The 21,677-nt window shown below is 38.9% G+C and overlaps 1 protein-coding gene across 2 annotated transcripts; it reads right to left on the reverse strand.

Moving 5' to 3' along the window:
• Position 1: 1 nt before the first annotated feature.
• On the reverse strand, positions 2–17,277 carry QRFPR (pyroglutamylated RFamide peptide receptor). 2 transcript variants are annotated; one of them, XM_026042721.1, is made up of 6 exons: positions 16,902–17,277; positions 5,462–5,620; positions 4,778–4,839; positions 3,706–3,941; positions 1,958–2,055; positions 2–572 (listed from the first exon to the last, which is right to left on the reverse strand). In XM_026042721.1, the coding sequence occupies exons 1-6, from the start codon at positions 17,239–17,241 to the stop codon at positions 169–171; spliced, it is 1,299 nt and encodes a 432-aa protein (XP_025898506.1). In that variant the 5' UTR covers positions 17,242–17,277; the 3' UTR covers positions 2–168. The 2 variants fall into 2 exon arrangements, with proteins under 2 accessions (XP_025898506.1, XP_025898507.1); XM_026042722.1 differs by having other exon boundaries at positions 509–572; positions 1,958–2,002; positions 16,902–17,247.
• Positions 17,278–21,677: the final 4,400 nt, after the last annotated feature.

Genomic DNA, 21,677 nt, shown 5'->3' on the forward strand with positions numbered 1-21,677 from the left:
AATCTACTATAGTTTCCAACCAATTATTCAGACATTATCATAATCCATAAAATATTTCCCCTCTTTGTAGAATGCAAAGTAGAAAAATATATTTCAACCAGTGTGTTCAGATAAAGGGAATGTTCYCAGATAAAGGGAATGCTTTTCCTACTCAAAGTCTTTATGATGTTACTGCCCACTTCCCCGCGCAGAATGCACAGTAAGGTCAGAGCTGAATAAGGCAAAATGCCGTTTCAAATTCCTTTTTGAAGCCGGCTGGTCACAGAACTTGACTTCTATGTTGCCATCACTGAACGCCTCCCTCCTGGCCTCCTCCAAATCAGTGGGATCTCTTTGAGAAACACTTGCCTTCTGCCTCCTCATAGTAATCCCCGAGTTCCCAAGTTGCCTGGCTGGTGATACATTTTCTCTGACAACACAAAAGCAGATGGCAGACAGAAAATTTTTCTTGAAGTTTTCATTCATAAAAGCATACACAATAGGGTTGCAAATAGAATTAAAAAATCCTATAATTTGGACAATAGCAAAGATCATTTTGACTGTCACATCATCATATTCCTTTTCAAAGTTACCTGGAAAACAAAAAGAAATATAGTGTAAGCACAGAGTTATATAAATATCCATCAGTAAGCCCATTTATATCCAGTCTGGTATTAAAAGCTTATGTCTACTATCACAAAAGCACCTTGCTGCAGGTTCTCGACTTCAGCAATAGGATTTCATCAGCAAGCAAAATCAAGCCCTATCATACAATCTGCTTTGTATACTTGTAAGAAAGAACACAGTAGTCTGAGAAGAAAAACAAACCTACCACACACAACTCATGAGTCAGAGAGAAAACAAACAAAACCTTGCCCAAAGGCCAAAATACAGAAGGCCTCCAGGCTGCTAAATGTAGGCTGTGTTTATTGAAGTATTCCTCTGCGTCTCACGTTCATGAGAAATTTGTAAATCCTTCACCACAATAACACTAATTCATGTCTTTTCACTGATTACATACAGCTTCCTTCTCTGTGCTGACACAGATGGACCCATAGAATAAAAACACACACTCTTGGCAATATCTCACATTTTAATTACTTGAGATAACTATGGTTWTTTTTAATTCAAATACTTGGATAAGGAACTTTAGAATAAAGTGTACAAGGATTTACAAAGTGAGCAAAAGAAGGCCTTGCAGCAGTATAAATGATCCTCAAAATTGACAGTGGAAACAGTGCAAGTATTATATAGAACGGTTTTATAGGGCAATCTCATTATGGGACAGCCCAGACAATTTCAAAAATTACAGCTTAAGCATTTCTCGTTCTGTCCAGGCCCAAACATGATTTGGTTCATTTGACTGGCTGTAGTTCTCTTGTCTTACCCGCTACAATCTTATCTGCAGTAGGAGACAGACAGACAGACACAGATAGACAGTTGTTGCCCTCAGTGAGCAGATCACAGCAGGTAATGATCGCTTCAGTGCCGCACAGGGCCAGCTGCACAGTCCCAGCTACTGTCACTCACTGCCCCCCTGCAGAAGGGGGGAAAACCAACAGCACCCTCTCTCACCCTCTCCACAAAGTCTCCAGCACACTTCACAGCTAGATTCACCTTTTTCATGCTACAGCTGGGATGCACAGACCTGGCTGACACACAAATATTTCTCAGGTATGTTACTCTCCCAAACATTATATCCAATAAGAGGTTTTTGAAATGTACTTACAACTTCTGTGAGCATTGCAGATCTGTCTATAACTCATAGATTTCAGAGAAATGCATCTCCTGTTGACTATGTATCTCTACTGCAAACCAGTGATTCAGGATTTATAAGCACAACATTAACCTTTGCTAGTAGGAGTTATTTTATAGCTGAAAGTTGCAGCAGTGGAAAAACTATTGGAAAAGTTTTTTGTTTTTTGTTTTTTTTTTTAAACAGGGAGACTTTATTGTAGGACACATGGCAGATACTCACTGTATTCTATCATCATGTGAATCACATGGAAAGGAGCCCAACAGACTGCAAAGAGAAACACCACTGTCACCATCATAACAATTGCTCGCTTCTTCTTCCTGAAATTGCACCAAGACATTTTATTCTGAATCATTAAGTTACAGAAGTTAACCTAAGTTTCACTGAGATAAATTTGTAAGCACATTATGATAGATGCAGATGCAAATAACCTCCTGAAAGAGGAGTACTCCAAAGTACATAATTCCTTTTGAAATAAAAGACTATAGTATCATATACAACCTGTACGGAAATTAACACTTTATAATTTCTCTCAGGGAAAAGGATGCACGTGGTAGTTATGACATTAGCATGACTTGCAGGGCACTTGGACTCTATTTCAGCAAATAGAATTCTAGCAGCAACAGATGGGGGTAGGGGGGGGGAAACACACTTGAAATTCCACTGTAGATCAAAAAGCAAGTGTCCCTTCCTAAAACTGGGAGCATTGGGAATACCTGCACTAAGTACCTCATTACAAAGAGAATCTGACAGAGTGCAGGTAAAGCTAYGCTCCTGAAATTCAGTTTTTATTGCTAGGCAAAGTGTTGGAACAAGGAGCAAGAGATGTAYATCCTGCCTTCAACAGCTGTCAGACATGCATTTGAACTTATCCTTATTCCTTAATTGATATCATCAATATAACTAGGCTTATCGATCCCAGGACAGAGTTCTTAAACTCAAGCTGAAGAAGAAACATTTCACTGGAAGCAATTACAGAATGTTCTCTCTGCTATGTGAACATTCACTGAGCTGAGGATTAAGACAAAAATTAGATGAATATTATGCTAAGCGATGCAAGATCATGCTCTCCTTGAGTTTTAACCAATAATGACCTGCTTTAGACATTTCCTCAGACTTTTGTCTAAAGAAGCATTTATCTTCAAGCTGCTTGCTAATATTTTCCTTACAGTCAATACTTAATGTGATACTTTCCTCAATGTGCACAGTTGTTAGAGGTTTCTAGCGTATTAGGTAATAGATCAATTTGCCAAATTAAAAAAAAAAAAAAAAGGATGAGGCCGTATGAAAGGTAGACTATTTATAGTGTTATATTTACATAGCGAAGTTTTTATAAATGTAAATAAACTCTAYTTGTCAAAAATATAATTATCAGACTTATAACTTTACAGATGCAAAGTTACCATCTGGATAATCCCACAAGGCACAACAAATCTCAGAACACTCGGATCTTTTTTGGAATCTATATTGAGTTAAACTGTATCAAAACATTTTTTAAAATGAGTCCTGGYTTGTTTATTTCTTTCTCCCCATGTGTCATTTTAACCCATAAAGAGCTCATAAAACAGTGTTCACAGTCTTTGAGTTAATGAAAGAACCTTCCAGAGAACATATGGAAATAGCATAGCAGCATTTTCCCAAATCACCTTCTAAATTACAGCCTATATCCTTTAAAAAACAAAAATTTCACAATGTACAACATGAGATTTATCAAAATGGCTTGATTATCAAAATGTGTCTACTGAATATTTTGATGAAAACAATCTGTTTAAGTTGCCTTAATCAGGCARCCAAGTGATAAATACCAGTTAGTTTTAAAAATCTGTGCCAGGTTTGTAGGTCTTCTAGGGAAGAACGACAGCCTTTACTAGATTGCTTCTCAAGAATTATCAGAACCACAAATCCACTTTTTAAAAGTCAAATTCCAGCTGCTTTTTTACTCCATGATCCTTAATATTTTATTTACAAACCTTGATATTTTAGACATTTCGTTTCCATGCATAGTTTGAAGAACTGAGGCATCGCCCACTCGTTTCTTAATCCAGAGTTCATAACCAATTTTAGTGTACAAGAAAAGCATTAATATCAATGGAAGAAGGAAGAGTATAACAAGAATGAAGGTGGTATATATCTTCTGATAAATAGGACTGGCCCATTCTTCCAAGCAACAAACATATACTTTCTCATATAAAAAGTCGTATTTAACCTGCAACAAGTGTAAAGGAGATGAGTSACTACAGTAATTATCACAAGAGTAAAAAAACAAGCACATTCAAATGTTCCTTGCTTTTAATCTAACGATCAAAACTCAAAGGAAACCTTTTAAAGTGAGAAAATTCTTCCAATCACTTTCAGTGCTGACAGAAGTGCTTTTGCTAATACCCTTTTTTAACAGGATTTTCAAAGGAAACTTTAGCTACATATGTTGCAAATAGACACATGCTGACAGAAGTGCTTTTGCTAATACCCTTTTTTAACGGGATTTTCAAAGGAAACTTTAGCTACATATGTTGCAAATAGACACAAGTACGTAGACATGTCACAAAAAAATCTGTTTAATACAATGTTCTTGTTAACATTCAGACTTACAAGCTGCTGATTCAGACAAGGCGCTTTTCCAACAGGGTGTAATAACTGCTTAAACTATAATGAACAGCCAATTATGTTTTAAATAGATAATGTTCTTCAGGATGTGGAAGAACTGTACGTCATCCTGAAACATTAATCTAAGCCCTACACTGCTGTGTGTCAGTGCACCTATAAAGCAAAGCAAGACACAGCGCAGGTCACATTTGCAATTATTGCTCTTTGGAATAATTGGGGAYGCAGGTATGACTAGCTCCTGCTGGTAGTCTTTCTACCACAATGTGGTAGTGACAACCACTCATCTTTTTCATGCCAACATCCAGAACAATAGCTTTATTTCTGCTAAGCCCCTCCCTCCCATTTGTCAGGGAACTTACTCAATCTTGTTGTYAACCTCACAGAAAGGTCTAGCAAGGGCTGAGTTTAAAATAGAAAATTCCATTTTGCCGAACATACCTCAAGCCGTTGCACAAGCCACATAGGTGATCCAACAATAACTGCCAGCAACCAGACCATGCCTGTAATTAAATACATTGTTAATACTCTGCATAACAAGAAGTGTAAGCTTTAGTGTCAACAAGTTTAATGGCTTGATCTGTGAGAGTCAGGTGAAAGAGATAAAAAATGTTTTTCTCAATTTGTCTAAGGCAATCATTAGACAACATTTGTACCACAGCATCCTCTTCAGTTGTCAGTCTCTCTTCTTACAAAATAACTTCATTTATTGGGAGCAAAGTGCAAGATAATTTAATTTACATAAGCAACATTCATTACACTCCCTGTTTAACAGTGGAAGGACCATTTACAACTGTGACATTCCTTTAGCAGTGCTTCTACATTTTTGGACATTTCTGCTTAAATAAAAAGTCTGTCAAAAGTCCATCAGAGTCCTGGACAAATAAATCTTTGACTTGGGATTCTGGATTTATGGTCAGGATTTTCCCCAGTAATCACCCCACAATCAGACACTACCCTTGAGGTACTTTACAAATATTGACAGATTTGGCATTAGCTCCACCTCTGCATCACTAGCCGCATCTATGCCTTTTGCTCTTCATACCACGTACTCCAGTCAGACAAAGGATTAATTCCCCAAACATAGTCAAGCAAGATGAATACTGGAGATGCCTAAAATCTTACCAAGCATTGTGAAAGCTCTTTTATTGGTGTACTGCCACTTCATTCTCAGTGGATGCACAATTCCCTGGTGTCTTTCCATGGCAATGCAGGTCATCGTGAGAATCTCAGTTACAATAGCAGTGGATTGAACAAACGGTACCATCTTGCAAGCAAAGGCCCCTGCAATAGTCAGAAGGTAAAATAAGCAACTCTTGCAGCTGATGCAGAAATATTAACACCAGATTTCATTACTGAAGTGATATTGGGGGATAGGGGATGGGAAAAGAAAGAAAGAAAGAAAAAAAGGTTTCTCGTATTTATTTTAACAGCTTCACTGATATGTTGCCTATTTTAAACTCTTCAAGTGGAGCCTTTGGTATTCTTTCTTTTCCTGCACATTAATATACCTATCAAAACATGGGTTCTTGCTTTGCTCGGTATCAGAGTCAAACAAAAAAACATGAATAAATGTTCAACCATCTACTTTCAAATGCCCCTAATTTCAGGAATACTATCTTTTACCTCAGCAGATTATTCCTCGGTTTTATGAAGGTTTTTTTTTTGTTTTCAGGTTCAAATTTTGCCTTTTCCACTGTTACCAATACATCTCTTCTGTTCATTTAAATATTGCTCTATTTCTGTAGTCTGTCACTTCAAAGCATCATTCTGTCAAGAGTACAAGTCCTCTAATAGGCTTAATTCAATCCCTTCATATTTCTCTCACTATTCTGATTCACACATTATGCTAATGACACTCCCTGAATTAAATAGTTTCCTGTGTGTAGCTTCACAAGAYTTGCACAGTTTCCTGCTGTGAGATACTGTATTTATGCACAGCTAGCACAGATCTATGGCCTTCATTGCTGCTATAGCTTTCTGAAAATTAGGTATTTAATTTGTAGCCTACTATTAGTCATTCTCTATAACTCATTCTCAAGTCTCAAACATCTTAATCACCATGATTTCAATGATTCTCGCCCCAATTTATTTTAGTTTATTTTTTTTTAAATCAACACTTTTCCCAACTTTCTTCCCACTTAATCTCTTTTAAATGCATATTTCTGACTCTAAGGCAATTTTATATGTCTGCATTTTCACAGGTCTCTCCAGTTCCCAGGTATTTATTTCATTAACAGCTATTTCCAGTACTTGATTATTAACTATTCTTCCCATGTCTTACCCAGAGATAATCTGCACAACTCAAGATACAGACACTCGTTTGGCTTCAAGTTATTCTTTAAGATATGCCTTTGTGAATCTTATGTATTAAAAATAAATAAATGAAAACACAGAAATAAAACAAGAAGCTAGCAAAAGTTAATTCTGTTCTTCAAGAGGGGAAGAGGGAAACGTCAGTCCAGCATGTCAAGCCAAAAGGCACTGCAATTTGCAAAAGTGAAGTGGTCTGTTACTGGTCTGATCATTTCCAGTTGGCAAATAAAACAAAACAAAAACACAACCACACACACACACTCTGCAACACACTCTCTATACTAGTATGCATTTTGCCAGGGTGTTAGATAAAGGAAGATAAGGCATCATGCCTTGTCAACTGTAATTTATACCATAAAATATCTACCACTTCTTCCTCTACCTCAGTAAGTACACAAAGCAAATCCCTTACAAAATAAGACCAACGTGTCACCAACCTAACTTCTCACCAGTTTCTGATAGGACTACCAGTCCTGTACCTGAGAGAAAAATACTTATTAAATTCCTATTTCATTAAATAAATGAGTTCAAATTTGAGTGCTGGAGCAGTAGCAAAAATTGTTACATGCTCTTTCTCATAGTTGGAGGGGGAAAAAAATGTAACATTAAGTCCCCTTGAACAGCGCTTTATCATATAGCTCTTACTTCAAGGCATTACTCCTTTGATGAAGCAATGCCAGTCAAGCAATGTCAGTCTGTTATGCTACTTAAATAATAAAAAAAAAGACAGTGACATTCAGTAAAACTGCGATAGCTTGGCAGGGTTTTCATCTTACATGTAGCTATTCAGAGCACAGACAGAGTAGCAGAGTTCAACAGGCAGTGACGCCCAAATCAAGGATGAAAGATTTACAAGACTTTGTGCTTTCATTGCCGCTTATCAGTATCTTCTCCTCATTTTCTTCCCAATAACTTGTGCATTGAAGCTTGTGCAAAGACAGCACAAGCTACTGCTATGTCTTTAACTGTGTTATCAAAACATCTGCAAATATTTCTCCACCTCTTTAGAGGAAACTGCACAGAGACAAAACAACAGTTACATGGAAATAATTGTTAAATGAGTAGTAAAAGAAAAAGAATCTGCATAATATCTACAGATCGATCCTACTATGCTAAACTACAGGAGACATTGTCAGAAGTGTCATATAAAAGTATGCTTTTCACTACACACTGAGCTAACTGAAATAAAAACACGTACTCAGTCACACAGCATGCATTTTGTCTTTTGATGGATTGAACTTTTGTGGCCAAAGGAAAGAGCCAGCCACATTCATTTTTATAATCAAAAAAAAAAAAAAAAAAAAAAAAAAAAAAAAANCACTACACACTGAGCTAACTGAAATAAAAACACGAACTTTTTCACACAGCATGCATTTTGTCTTTTGATGGATTGAACTTTTGTGGCCAAAGGAAAGAGCCAGCCACATTCATTTTAAAAAAAAAAAAAAAAAAAAAAAACCCAAAAAAGAAAAAAAGAAACTTTTGAAAGGGCAGCAGCTAAAAGCTACTCCAAAAGCCTCTACATGTCTATAATAAAAACAGAGCAATATTTCAATCTCATCCCACTACGGCCAAGATCTGAGTATCAACGTGTATTAACACGACTATATCACTTTAGGTCTCTTTTGCTCACCCTGAGTTGTCACTCCTACTGCACAAAAGCTTCCCATCTTCTGAAACTGAGATGTTCCTCAAATTGAAACAAAATCCAATATCAACACACTTTGGAAGCAACTCCATCATCCCTAACAATGTCCRAATGATATTGAGGAATGATATCCTCAAAAATCTCCCCAAACTGCCTCTGCTGCTTCACGCTGAAGATGACCTGCTCCCTCGGCTTCTCCTCCAAGGGCAAGTGTTCCTTTCTCAGCCACCTGGGTGACTCTCTGCTAATCTCATTAGAGTCCTTTCCAACTTCTTTCTTGTACTGAGGGTGCAAAACTGGACATACTACTTAAGATACTAAACACAGCCTTGCTTTTAAGGCTCAAACAGGTAAGGAACGCTTTGTTGGATCACAGTATACTCAACATACATAACACATCTCTTCTTCCTTCATTTTCCATAATCTGGGTGAATGCTGGACTCAGTGAGCAAGAGAAGCATGGAAAAAGGCAACTTCAATCCTTGTTTTTTGTCCCTTGATGAGGAAAGTCTTATTAAAGAAAGAAAAGAAAGAGAAAGATGCAGAAAACAACCCAAAACACACAAATTATGTTAGCACATTAAGTTTAGACAGCATAATTAAAATAAGACTAGGATATGCAACAAACAGCTCCCTGTCAGAAACACTGTCACATATTCAAAATGTATCAAACTAATTTTCAGATGTTTATACTCAGGTTTGTCACAGAGTAACAACAGATTTTAAAGGAATATACCATTTTCTTTATGACCTTTTTTCCCTAYCAAGTTGGTAAAAATGTAGTTGTTCAAAATAAGGTTCGGAAAGAATAAGGTCTAACAGTTAATATCTTCTAACAGTTTAATCAYGTCTCTGTTTTCCAACATTATCCCAACCGGTAGCACTTCAGCCTACTTCTTGATCCATGAACACTTGCAATACCAGTTCAGCAGAACACAGAACCTTTGCCTCTTCATATCAACATATTCTTCATTGAAGGCATTTCCTAAACTTTAATTTGCTGCATTACAGCACAGAGACTTTTCCCATTAAGGTTTCAAAGCAAACAGAACAACTGCAGTGATAAGAGGTCTGACAGCAATTCCACCACTCACCAATAAAATCAAATTTTTTTTTGTTTAGAAGCTATTTCCTAGATATTTCAGTTATTTCCATCAGACAATACATCCTTATCATGATATGCTCAAATGTAATCAATATTGGATTTTAAACATAATTAAGCTCTCTATTGCCTAAGCCATCTGAGAAGAGGAATGGATTTGTATTTTATCTTCATGCTAAAAACACTTGAAAGTTATTTTTGATTTATTTTTCAGCAATATATTCCTCAGAATCAAGCTTCAGATGCCATCTGCACAGGACAAGTAGCAAGAAAGTAGCATAAAGTAGCAAAGAGCAGAGCCACTCAGGAGAAAGAAGTATTAGGCAGATTATTTAAAGCTCACTCTTCATATGGTTCCGAGGTTTATTAGAGCTAACCAGCCTTTGAACAAAGGTTCACTTTGGCAAACAAAAGATTATTTTGCTAAAGAAAATAACCACTTGATAGCCATAGGAGAAGGAAGGGAAGAGATTTTACTGCCTCCATACATGCTGAAATACACCAAGTAAGGGGAAGGTTAAGACAAACTTTTAGAAACTTGGATGTTAAGTTGTACTGCCTGATCACCCACATAAATCTACAGCCACCACCAAGAAAACAATAGCTAAAATTGTTTTCCTTCATCTCACAGGTACTCATCTCTTTTTCTGATTATTGGAGTTAGATATAGCCATATTTTAACAGGTGAGAAACAAAATTAATAAGCAGAAAGGTACATTTTTCTCTTTAAATCTGTGAATAAAAGTAAGGTAGGCAAGGATAAGATTTACTTGTTTCAAATAAACTTGACTGATGCAGCAATTACAAGAGTTCATTCACTGCCTACAGATAATACCATTGAAAATAACTCAGTCCTGCATTTTAATTACAAAACAATTTCCACCCACTGACTTGATGATACTTAGCTAATGAGAACCATATAGCTGTGCACTATTTTCTAACATAACATTTTTCCTTAAGAGAAAAAGCCATACATACAAATATTTAAAATATCCTCTCATATAGCAAAAGGGTAGTTGTGAGACAGCTATCTTTAAAAAGACAAAAGGTTTTAAAGATTCTTAACTGGCAAGACACCTCCTTTCTAAGAAAAAAAAAGCTATAAAGTACAGCTACCAATTGAGCAGCTACCACTGATTTAAATAAATCAAGTTAGCCGCTTATTTAAGCCTGCTGATTTGCTAAACCAAATTGCGTCACTCATTAAACATACAATAGCTTTAGCTGAAGTTAGTATTCTTAARATCAGCATCAAAATCTGTGTCAATATTATCAACCTCAGGTCACTAACCAACAATCAAAAAGTCAAATTCAAAAGTCAAAGTCAAAGCTCAGGGAAAAGGGTGCCACTGTTTGCTTCCCAACACAGAGCCAGAGCCAGATCCAGACCTATTCCATGCATCAGAGGTAGCTGGAAGATTTCGAGGCTATGCCACATAGAATACACAGTGCCTGTGTGACGATTTCTCCGAACACAGAGATAATCACAGCTTCAATCCATTACCATTTCTGATGCCCTTCCATGGACTGAAGCCTTCTTGTGCTAGCGAGATTACCTAAATCTACTTCTCAGATTCCTATACACCATTCTCTTGGTTTGTAGTAAACTTAATCTCTCAGAATATAATTTTGGTTTAGTTTTTCTGTAATCCATTAAGTAGTTCTAGGAAAGTAACATGTAGTGGAAAGAGGATAGCTCTCTTTTTTTTTTTTTCCCTCTCTCTCTCTCTCTCTCTCAAGTCCTTGAAAAATCTAGCTAGAAAAGTATCTTGGTGTTTTTTTCCCCCCACTTAAATTCTCTTAAAACAAAAATATGTGGCTTTTAAAATAAATAAATATACATATAAATAAAAAATACTTTACCTAATATTTTAAGTATCAAAATATTTAGCTTTCTACCATGTAAGTAGAAAAGTAGTTGCTTCGATAAACACTTCCAATAAATGCTTCAATGTTGTTTTCAGTAACAATTTAATACTGATAATTTCCAATGGGAAAAGAAAATCATTTCCACTGGATTACTGGGAATTAAAATAACTAATTGCTTCTCCCTTTCAAAAGCCTAAAAAGCTCCCAGAAGTATTCCTGCACATAGCTGAAAAGCAGGTTATTTATTCAATGYTTAAAGTTTTCCCTAAGGATAACATATTCAGAAAATTGCAAATATAATTGATGTTCCCTTATACAATGTTCCCTTCATATCTTCATTAGCAAACATTGTCCACATATGAAGTAACAGTTTCATCACCCATATAAAACATTTACTTTTTTATTTGGGTAAAAAGGCAAATTTCTAAAGCCATTTTGTGATAAACACGAAACTGTTACTGGCTCTGTTAAAACATTATTGATCCTCATGCTTAAGTCTATGGAGTAAGTCTCTATCACAGTATTAAAACAGTTCTCTGAAGCTCCCGTGGTGAAAGCAAGGTCTGTTTTCTTATTATGTGAGTTCAGAAATCAAAACAATTTCCATCATATAAAAAAAAAAAAAAAAAATACACTTGAAGGTCTTTCAAACTGCATTGGGCAATACATTGTTTCTTTTTATCAGTTTTCCAGTATACAGGAATTTTGTGTCCCTAATATATAACCTGTGATGCACAATTCCCTCCTGCACTCCATACAGCCTATATCTGCCCAAAAGAAGGTAAGAGCGTGGCACACAATAGTAAGACCTATGCTAGCTTAGTCCGATCATTTCTGGTCAGCTACCGCAGTTGAGAAGAATTGCCATGGTGCAAACTCACACAATTAGACCTTAAAAAACCCATAATCTAGTTAGCAACACATCAGAGTCCAGATCACTGCCTCTCTGCCACACAGCTTGAAGAATGGACCACTCTGCTCATCAGGTTATCCCATCCCAGCATCACCCACTCTCTTTCCCCCTTGACTCACAGGCAGCTTCTCCTGCTTATGGGTTTAGAACCACTGTAATGGGCACTAAGCAGTCTGAAAGGCAAACTGAAATCATCAGCAAATTATTTCAAAATGCAGCAGTCAACAAGTAAAAAATGTAAACACAAACATAAGGCAAATATGTCCAAATATTTCTACAACAGGAAGGAGATAGTGAGTATCCCTCTAAACCAATTACCTCTGCAGCACATGTTTTACATCAGTCATTGTATTTAGTGGTTACATAAATCCATTAATGATATTAGACCTTATAAGAAAATAAACAAAACCCTATGTTAAATGTGTAACTACTGCTAGCTTCCTTTTGTCAATATTGTTTGCTGCTTTTCATTTTAGTCAGGTGTCATCCTGTCCCTCTATTATAATAAACTCAAGCTCTTACTTCCTTTGCTAAGGCACTCACCATGAAACCCTTTCTCAGCCTATTTTCAGATAGATTATTATCGTTGTCTCTGCTCATAAACAAATGCCTGAAAATGCACAACAGCAGAGCCATGGGGAATAAGGCAGGATTTCCCTGGCACAGACAGAAATTATCTTGTTCTTGGGGAAATAGGCCAGTCCTGAGGCATAATCTCTTACACAGCAGGAAGCAGAAGCATCTTTCTTACATCCCTGACTTGATTTAAAATGTTTAGAGACAACCTAAATTGTAAAGGCAGAAAATCTTAGAAATGGGAGATTCAAATAGCTGAATCTCTCATRTTTTTTACTGTCTAGTATAGATCAGATGAGCATACTTAGTACTATGTTAATAGAGTTTGAGATTACTTGGAATTTGTTCAGTACCAAAGAAAATTCCAGAAATAAGTCAGAGATAAGTTTCTAATGTCTTGTCTAACGTCTATTGAAAAACAGAAATAAGTATCTTTATAGATGTCCGAGAATATCAGACATATTCATTACAAAGATTATTTTTAGTCTCAGAGAGGAATGTCTATATATGCTAACATCTTAGGCAGGGACACACAGCTCTTGACACAAGATGGCTGGTTAAGACATCAACATAACAAGGTTGGTTAAGAACTAAGAATACCCTAATAAGAGAACTGGTTACAACATGCAATTTAATATTCCTCCTAGCCTTTACACACCAAGGAGCTGTCTGACCAAGGCATGAGTGAGGTGCCTAAAACCAGGCATTCTACTGCTCTTCTAGATGCCTTCAGTAAACAAGATGCCTGTATGCATGACAGAGAATGTACAGAAGACCATCACCTCTGCAAGAGCAGCCAGAGGCCAGGAAAATACCCAGGGCTTCAAATGCTGCTCATGTGTCCAAAGGATTCAGTACTTCTTAAGCAGTGACCCACTCTCCAGCGTGTGTTTTCAAATATAGTACTCCATCTGATGAAGGGGGAATTCATGAGAAACCATTGCCAGTGTCAGCCCTGCAGTAACCTGATGCTTGCCCTTACTTTGTGCTGGGGCTAATACACTACACAACATAAAGAGTTATTTTCCTGTTGCTTCAAGCAGAACTGCAGATACTGTTTTTACTTGACTATGTATTTTTAGCAAATAAAGCACTCATTTAACATTTTGCACAACAGGCACAAAAGCTGAAGTTTATCTTTAACAGTACTGCCATGGGTATGACAACGACACTTCTGCTGCTCTACAGAGTGACCCTATGAGAGCAAGATCTTCAACTCATCTTTTGCATTGAGATTGTCTGTTTAGCGTGTGTATTAACTAGTATCTTATTCATTTTCCCATCTCATTCCTCTTTACTAATAAATATAACCTCAGCGGTCCATCTACGCCTAACCTGCAATTCTAACTTTTCTTCTACCATATCTTCCACATAACAGAGAGACTATTGCTTGCATCACTTGCATTGAAAGGTCTTCTAGAAATAACAGCACTCAGTGCCAAAATATAAATTAGACATTGCATCATATGCTGTCATTTTAACAGTCTCACACCCCTTTGCAGATTCTTAAGATATCTGAGAATCAAAGGTAGGACTTGATTCTCATCTTTCGTGTTTTTTTGATGCTGATGACCAAAATGTTTCCAGTTGCTGCCTATGAGGAGCTAGCAGTTCTGTGTTAATGCTGCATAACGACCAAGCCAAGAGGCACACACTTAGCTTCTTTAAGTCACAGCTGCTGAATTGTAAATAAAGTTAAAATGTGTTAAGAAATACACTAAGAAGAAAGTCATGCCAGTGCTTTAGTCACCTCTGTCAGAAGCAAAWCAAGTTCTAATAAACATAATGAAGTGATTATGAGAAATCTTCCACTTCTAAATAATTTAGTTAAACATTATCATAGAGGGGGGCCAGCATCTGCAGTTCAAAGTTTGCTTTATTGTACATCTCCAACTATCAAGGTTTTCTTTGGAGTTCTGCTATAAAATACACAGGTGGAATCCTTTGGGATTAAAGTATTACATCCTGCAGTTTAGATGTGCTCAATTGGTAATTAGTCCTTTCCAATGGCATCCCCAAAATGCTTTAAAAAAAATGCTCAAAAAAGGGTGAAAACAAGCAAATGTTCATCAATCCAAGGATATTTCTAGTAGCAAGTGTCACAGGATGCAACACCATTCCAGCAGGGATTACTATTATTATAGCAGTCAAAGTGCCCTGTCCTTAACAAGATTGGAGYTTACACTACTTGGAGCAGTGACCTTGCACTAAGGCAGATGAAAACAAGCTTTCTCAGACTAAAAAAGGAGAGGCAAAAGAARAACTAAACCAGTAAAGTGAGCAACAGTATTACTCATCCTAACCTGGAAAGCTCCTTTTTGCAGTATGCCTGCAATCACTGTTCAYGCTTCACAATGTGAGCCTTGGGAATAAGATATCCTTGAAGGAATCAATTTATATCTCATTTGTTTTCCTGAATTTTACTTATCTCTTATTCAAAAGTCAAGGGTAAGATTTATTAAATACATCACCTATCCTATCAGTACTGTGTTACTCAAAGGTAATTATTTTCACAAGACCATAGAGGTTGATATTAAAGTCAAAGGGATGTACTGATSCACTTCTATTGAAGATGCTCTAGCACAGCAAAAGGACAGAAAACACAAAAACCCACACAACAGCATATTTAAATTATCCAACTCCTGGATACTTCTGGTTTGCAGAAGGACAAGATTTTCTCTGCTACAAAACTGCAAACCTATCCTTTTTTTTYCCCCCCCTATATATATGATTGTCCATCATCACACTGAGATGAGGAGACTTAAGAGAACTGTCCTTTGGGAAATTTAACTCACATCTGTATTCTTGCAGCTTTATTTCTTTGGAAATACACATCTACAACTAGAAAAGAATTCTACACACCAGCAAGACATAATTTCAGGAGTATGATATAACTTCAAAGACACAACCAAGTCGAAAAAATAATTCATCATTCCAACATAATGAGAATAGTGTTTAAGAGAGAAATAGTTATCAAGTTTTGTTTTTTGTTTTTTTTTTTTTGTTTGTTTGTTTGTTTGTTTTTTTTAATCCTGGAAAAAGTTGATCCGTTACATTTAGTTCATAAATAATTTCTCTGTAAACATGCAAGCCACTTGCTAAAAAAACATGCAAATACACCAAACTCAACACTCTAAGAAAACTAGACAAGTTCCTTGTGCATTACATTTGTTCACACACACCAAGATACCTGATGACATGCATAAGTGGCTCACAAATTCAGAACAGCCCCATAACATGTATTCTCACTGCCTCCCATTCTGTTTTTTTCCAAGGTTTTTCCAGAGAAGGGTTAAAGGGTTCCAACTCCAAGTCCAATTATCTCAAAGGAAATTAAGCTAAATAAAGACTCATGTTTTACTTGCCAGCCAGAGCTCATTAATTTGGAGGCTGGCAGAGAAAGGGTTAGGAGAAGAAGAGAAAAATTTAAGYCTCCTCTGCACCAGGCAATCTATAATTTCTTACAAACATACTGCAACTTTTAAGAAGACACGAGTACGAAAGCACACGAGGTTTAACATAACCTGAAGGGATGGTGCTGCCGTTACTTAGCGCTGTTGAAAAGCACCTCGCGCTGCACTAAGGGTAAGAGCCGGAACAGCTGGGAGGGCGAGCCTCTAATTCCCATCGAAGGGCAGGAGCACCCGAGCGCCGGCAGCTGCTCCCTCCCGGGAGCACAGACCTCCCAAGTTTTAACCAGTTCCAACGCTGCGAGCAAGCGTTGTCCAAGAACTTGACACGCGAACTCAGCAGCTCCCCGAAATAACGCTGCTGACGGCGTTTCCATTAAATACACTACCAGACACCGGCAGCCCTCTCACAGGCGGGTCACCGCGCTTGCCCCTGGCTCGCGCTCGGCCGCCCGGAGCCCAACGGCCGCCCGGAGCCCAACGGCCGCCCGGAGCCCAACGGCCGCCCGGAGCCCAACGGCCGCCCGGAGCCCAACGGCCGCCCGGAGCCCAACGGCCGCCCGGAGCCCAACGGCCGCCCTCAGGGGCGGAGGGAATTGGAGGCTTCACGGGGCGTTTTTCGACCAGCGCTGCCCCGCAGCAGCCTCTCCGCCTCCCGCAGCCCGTAATGGCCGAGACCGCCCCCGTCCCCTCATCCCGCGTCCCGGACACCTCCGTGCCCCGCCACGCACCGCCGAGCCAGTTGGAAGAGATGTTCTGCAGCATGGTGAAGGGGACGCAGAAGAAGGCGATGAGGAGGTCACTGAGCGCCAGGGAGCAAATGAAGATGTTGGTGACGGTCCTCATGGCTTTGCTGCGTGTCACCACGTAGAGCACRAGGCAATTACCGAAGAGCGCCAGGGCGAAGATGAGCACGCAGATGAGCACGAAAGCCACCTTGGTGCGCCCCGGCAGCTCGGGGATGTACACGAGCGGCTGCAGCCCGTAGAGGGCGATGAACTGCTCCCGCGTCACGTTGTTGTCCCGCAGGAGCTGCGCGAACTGCTCCGGGGTGATGTTCAGGGATCGCATGGCGCCGTCAGATCTCCCGCACCCCTCAGCGCGTCCGCCGGGACCAGCGCCGGCGCCCTGCCATAGCCGTCCCGCCGCGGGGCCAAACACCCGCAGCGAGTGCGCGGGCGGCGCCGCGGTAAAGGAGGACGTGGGGGCAGCGCCGAGACGAGCCGGCAGAGCCAGGGGCACCCTCGCGCAGGCTCCGAGCAGCCCGGCCCCGCGCGGGGGACGCCGCGGCGGAGTCACCGCACCCGCTCTGCTCCCTCCGCACCGCGCGGCGACAAAACTTCGAGGGGGCAGCGCCCGCCCGCCGCGGGAGGGGGCGCTTTACACGGCGCTGCGGCCAATCAGCGCGCAGCGCGGGGCCGCGCCCCGGTGCGGAGCGCGTGCCCGCTAACGGCTCTAACGGCTCCCACCAACGGCTCTAACGGCTCCCACCAACGGCTCTAACGGCTCCCACCAACGGCTCTAACGACTGCCACTAACGGCTCCCTGAGGGGAAGCCCACGGGCAACTCCCGCCTCAGCCCCTGCAGAACAAGCTCTGCTCAGCGTGCGTCTGCCCAAGCTGGGAGGCCAGCACTGCAGGCAGCCTGGGGGCACGCTTCCTTTGAGATGAACGCAAAGAAACCCAACACTTTGTGATAAAACCTTTAAATACCAGTTGTCACTATTACTTAGTCACGTAAGAAAATATCACAAATGTCCAGAGAAGGCGATAACACATACAACTGACACAAAGTCTGTCTTTATATAGAAAGGGAGCTCCTTGCCTAAACTACCTGCCCTTTCCTGGACCAAGGAAGTACAAAACAACATGAAGAAAATTCTACCAAGAGCTCTCTCTTTATTGGTATTAGATTGCTGGCTTGCCAGGGAACATTCTGTCCTTTGCAAGTAAGTGGAACAAGCTTCTATTCCCCATCATTCAGTAATTTCAAGACACAGAGAGACTCTGCCCCATTCCGGATAGGGAAGGGCTGAACAGATGATAAGAGCACTGCACCTTCAAGATGAGATTCACTTCAGTATTTCTCACTCAAAAGCCCAAGCCAACATCTTCTGGCTTCCAAACGGTCATGCAATATATTGCAATATATATTCAGCCCTCAAAAAGAGCTTGATATCTGCAGCAGGGCTCAGCAGTTACAGAGAAGTCTGCCTTTTGTACCCTTAATACTGGGAGTAGTTACCAAATGCCAAGCAACACTGACAATGGATTCTGGAAAGAATACATCCATACCCATTCCCTGAAAGAAAACATCTTCATTGCTCCCAGAAGGAGTTCAAAAATACACTTGTCATTGCCATGGTCCATACTTTGCTTAAGATAGTGGGTTTCATATTTTAACACAAACATAAGATTTGAAAAATGGAGTTATAAATACCCCTGCTCCATCTTGTAGAATGGCATTCGCTCTCTGGAAAGGATTCTGAAAAAAATGTTAAGGCTGATGTTTTTACAAGCCTTGAAGGATGCCTATTCCATACTCTGGAACAAWGCAATAGAGTCATTCCTTTATCACCTCCTTTTTTCTTATTTTTTTTTTTCTTTTTTCAAACCCACTTATCAGTCAAATGCACATTCCCCTTTTAAAAACCACAGCTCCTGTTAGATCAAATGCAAGTAGTAACAATTAAACAAAGAATACTACCTGGAATTCTACTTGTTCTTTTCTCCCATAGAAAATATTAATATTTACAAAACCTTTTAAATCCTTGCACAAATGCTGAAGTTAAGAAGTTTTCAAAGTTAAGAAATAACTTTACTTCAATTGCAAGACAAATTACCAACAAATTACTCCTGACAAATTACTTGGAAAAAAAAAAAAAAAAGATGAACAAATTAACAGGAACTACTGCAAAGACAGAATGAAACAAAAATAACAAGGGAACATCAATATAAAAGTATAAACACAGTTTGGTAGTATTGTTTGGTTCCATAGTTCCCTTCCCATAAAAGAACTTGCAGAGCAAATTCATACATGGAGTGAAGGCTGCTCACGTGCAGATGAAATATTTCTTACCCTTTTTGGTGAAATGAAAAGTGAACACTCAGAGTTTTGCTTGTTTGTTTGATTGATTGATTTAAAGAGTGTCCCTATAGAGATTAATCTACACTTTCTGTGAGAAAGTAATTAAACCAATCACACTTCTATAAACACCATAGATTAGATTCAAAAAAAAAAAAAAAAAAAAAAAAGTGAGGATTTAACAAGTGATAGTTTCAGTGAAAATCAGTACACAGCAGCACTTTTAAAAGTCTCAGCAAAAGGCTAATCCTACTTTTTTTGATCTGGGTCTGTGCTAATTTGCCATGATTTTCATTCCAGGTGGATCAGTCCCTCTAAACTTGGCAGGGTTTCATCACTGCAAACATTGTTCTAAGTGCTACATGTTTAGTCTAACAGGGAGCAGTTTCATGACTTAAGGATGATTACAGTATTTCAGAAAAGGAGAAAACTCAGTTTATCAGAACTCCTGCACACTACTTCACTTTAAACAATTCTAACAGTATTCAAGCAGGACTAAATCACAGGCCCTTTTAACACAGTCAGGCACAGGCAATATGGGGTTTTGGTGAATGATGATCAGCCTCTTTGGCTATAATCTRGATATCTTTTAAGTGCTCTCTAATACTGTCATGACTGGTGACCCTGCTAAGTGGCTGCTGCACCATGATTTTGTTAGGTGTGATTAATTTCACACAGACCACATTACTGGTGAATCAGATCAGCTAACGCTGCATGAGTGATCTCTATTAGAACATTAAGTCATTATTTTTCMTTTTTAATGATTTGCATAACTCCAACTTGAAAGGGTAGCACAACGTGCTGTGCAGTAGCAGACTCACCCTAGCACACTTCTGCTGCTTATTTTCATGTTACCAGTTGCTGTCCCCAAAAATAAGATTTACAGAAGGCAATAAACCTGCAAAAGCACAGATTCCAAGGTACAAGCAAATTCCAGGACCTCTTCTCTCCAGAAGCAATCACATATAAAACATAATCCTTATAAAGAAATTGTTGTAGGACATGTAACCAAATGCAGATTAAAAGTGTCAGGATCAACAGCATACAGAAACAGGTGACTTTTGTGCTTTTAGGGTTTAAGAGCTTTGGACAGGGATAAAAGATGATGCTTGCTTCTGTGACAGGTTGGTTAATTCACTTTCAGTTAATGTATCTCCCTAAACTGAGTGTCACAGCACTTAACAGCAGCACRTAACATATCACAGCTACGGAGTGCCGGGTGTGAATGCACTGTGCAAGTGACACAGTGATCTGCAGAACAGGCGTTAACTTCCAAGCAGAGGTTGCCTTGCAATCCTTGGGGTTATGGATCTGTGGGGGAGAAAAGAAAGGATGCCCAGACATTAAAAGAGAGGACTACTGAGTCTCATCTCTTCTAGGCAACAGGTATGGAAAAGGAACAGCTACAATTTCTCATGTGGAGTTACATACATAAAGTGGGAAAAAATCTATTAAATTAAAAAAAAAAAAAAAGCGCAGGTACTTTCCAGAAGAAATTTGGAGGTTGAAGATTGAACTATATACGAAATCCTATGACCTTTCAGTTAACTGAAGTGCACTGAAGTGCAGTGGAAGTGCATTTTGATTTTTAAATAGTATCTGTTCCAATAATCATATTTCGCATTATAGAAATGTATTCAGTCCTGCAATCTTTCTTTTATTGTATGAACGTGAGTGGTTTACAAAGTAAGCACCCTAAAGTAAATATAAGTAGTTCTTCCCTGATGCTAATAGAAACAAGACAAACAGAGCTATGAATCAAATCTGCACCATTTAATATTTCACTGCTGTCATTATATTTCACACTGTCCACCCTGAACTTTACTCAGAATTCAGATCTTTGCCAGACCTGCAGGCCACTCAATATCTGACCCAGAAGGCACAATAATAGCACACATTAGGACTTGCACCTACGCACTAGTATCTCACAGTCCTCCCCAGATTATCTGACAACAGAAGGTTTTACACATATATATATATGTGTGTGTGTGTATATATATATAATATGTGTGTGTGTGTGTGTGTGTATATATATATACACTGTGTGTGTGTATATATATACACACATGTATATATATATATATATATACACACACACACACACACACACACACACACACATTCAGAAAATATTCCGCCTGTTAAACAACTGATGGCAGAAGATTTTGCATTTTTCCAAAGGGTGATTTGAGCATGGCTGCATGCGCTGTTCTGGTGTTTTACTTGGTAAATGAAGTGTTCAGTTTAAAATAGGCAAGGAATTTCTGGAAAAAAAATGAATAAATCAAAAAGTTTCATGCCCGAACACAAGCTAGAGGGTTCCCAAATGCATTTAAAGATATTTAGGTATGAAGCACCTCACCATCTTTCTTTGCCAGTGCAAAAAGTTTCCTAGAAAAAYTTCCTTATTTTTTAAGAGCCT

Source organism: Nothoprocta perdicaria, unplaced genomic scaffold (assembly GCF_003342845.1).
Source record: "Nothoprocta perdicaria isolate Ctin4 unplaced genomic scaffold, notPer1 scaffold_312, whole genome shotgun sequence".
Classification (NCBI taxonomy): Eukaryota; Metazoa; Chordata; class Aves; order Tinamiformes; family Tinamidae; genus Nothoprocta; species Nothoprocta perdicaria.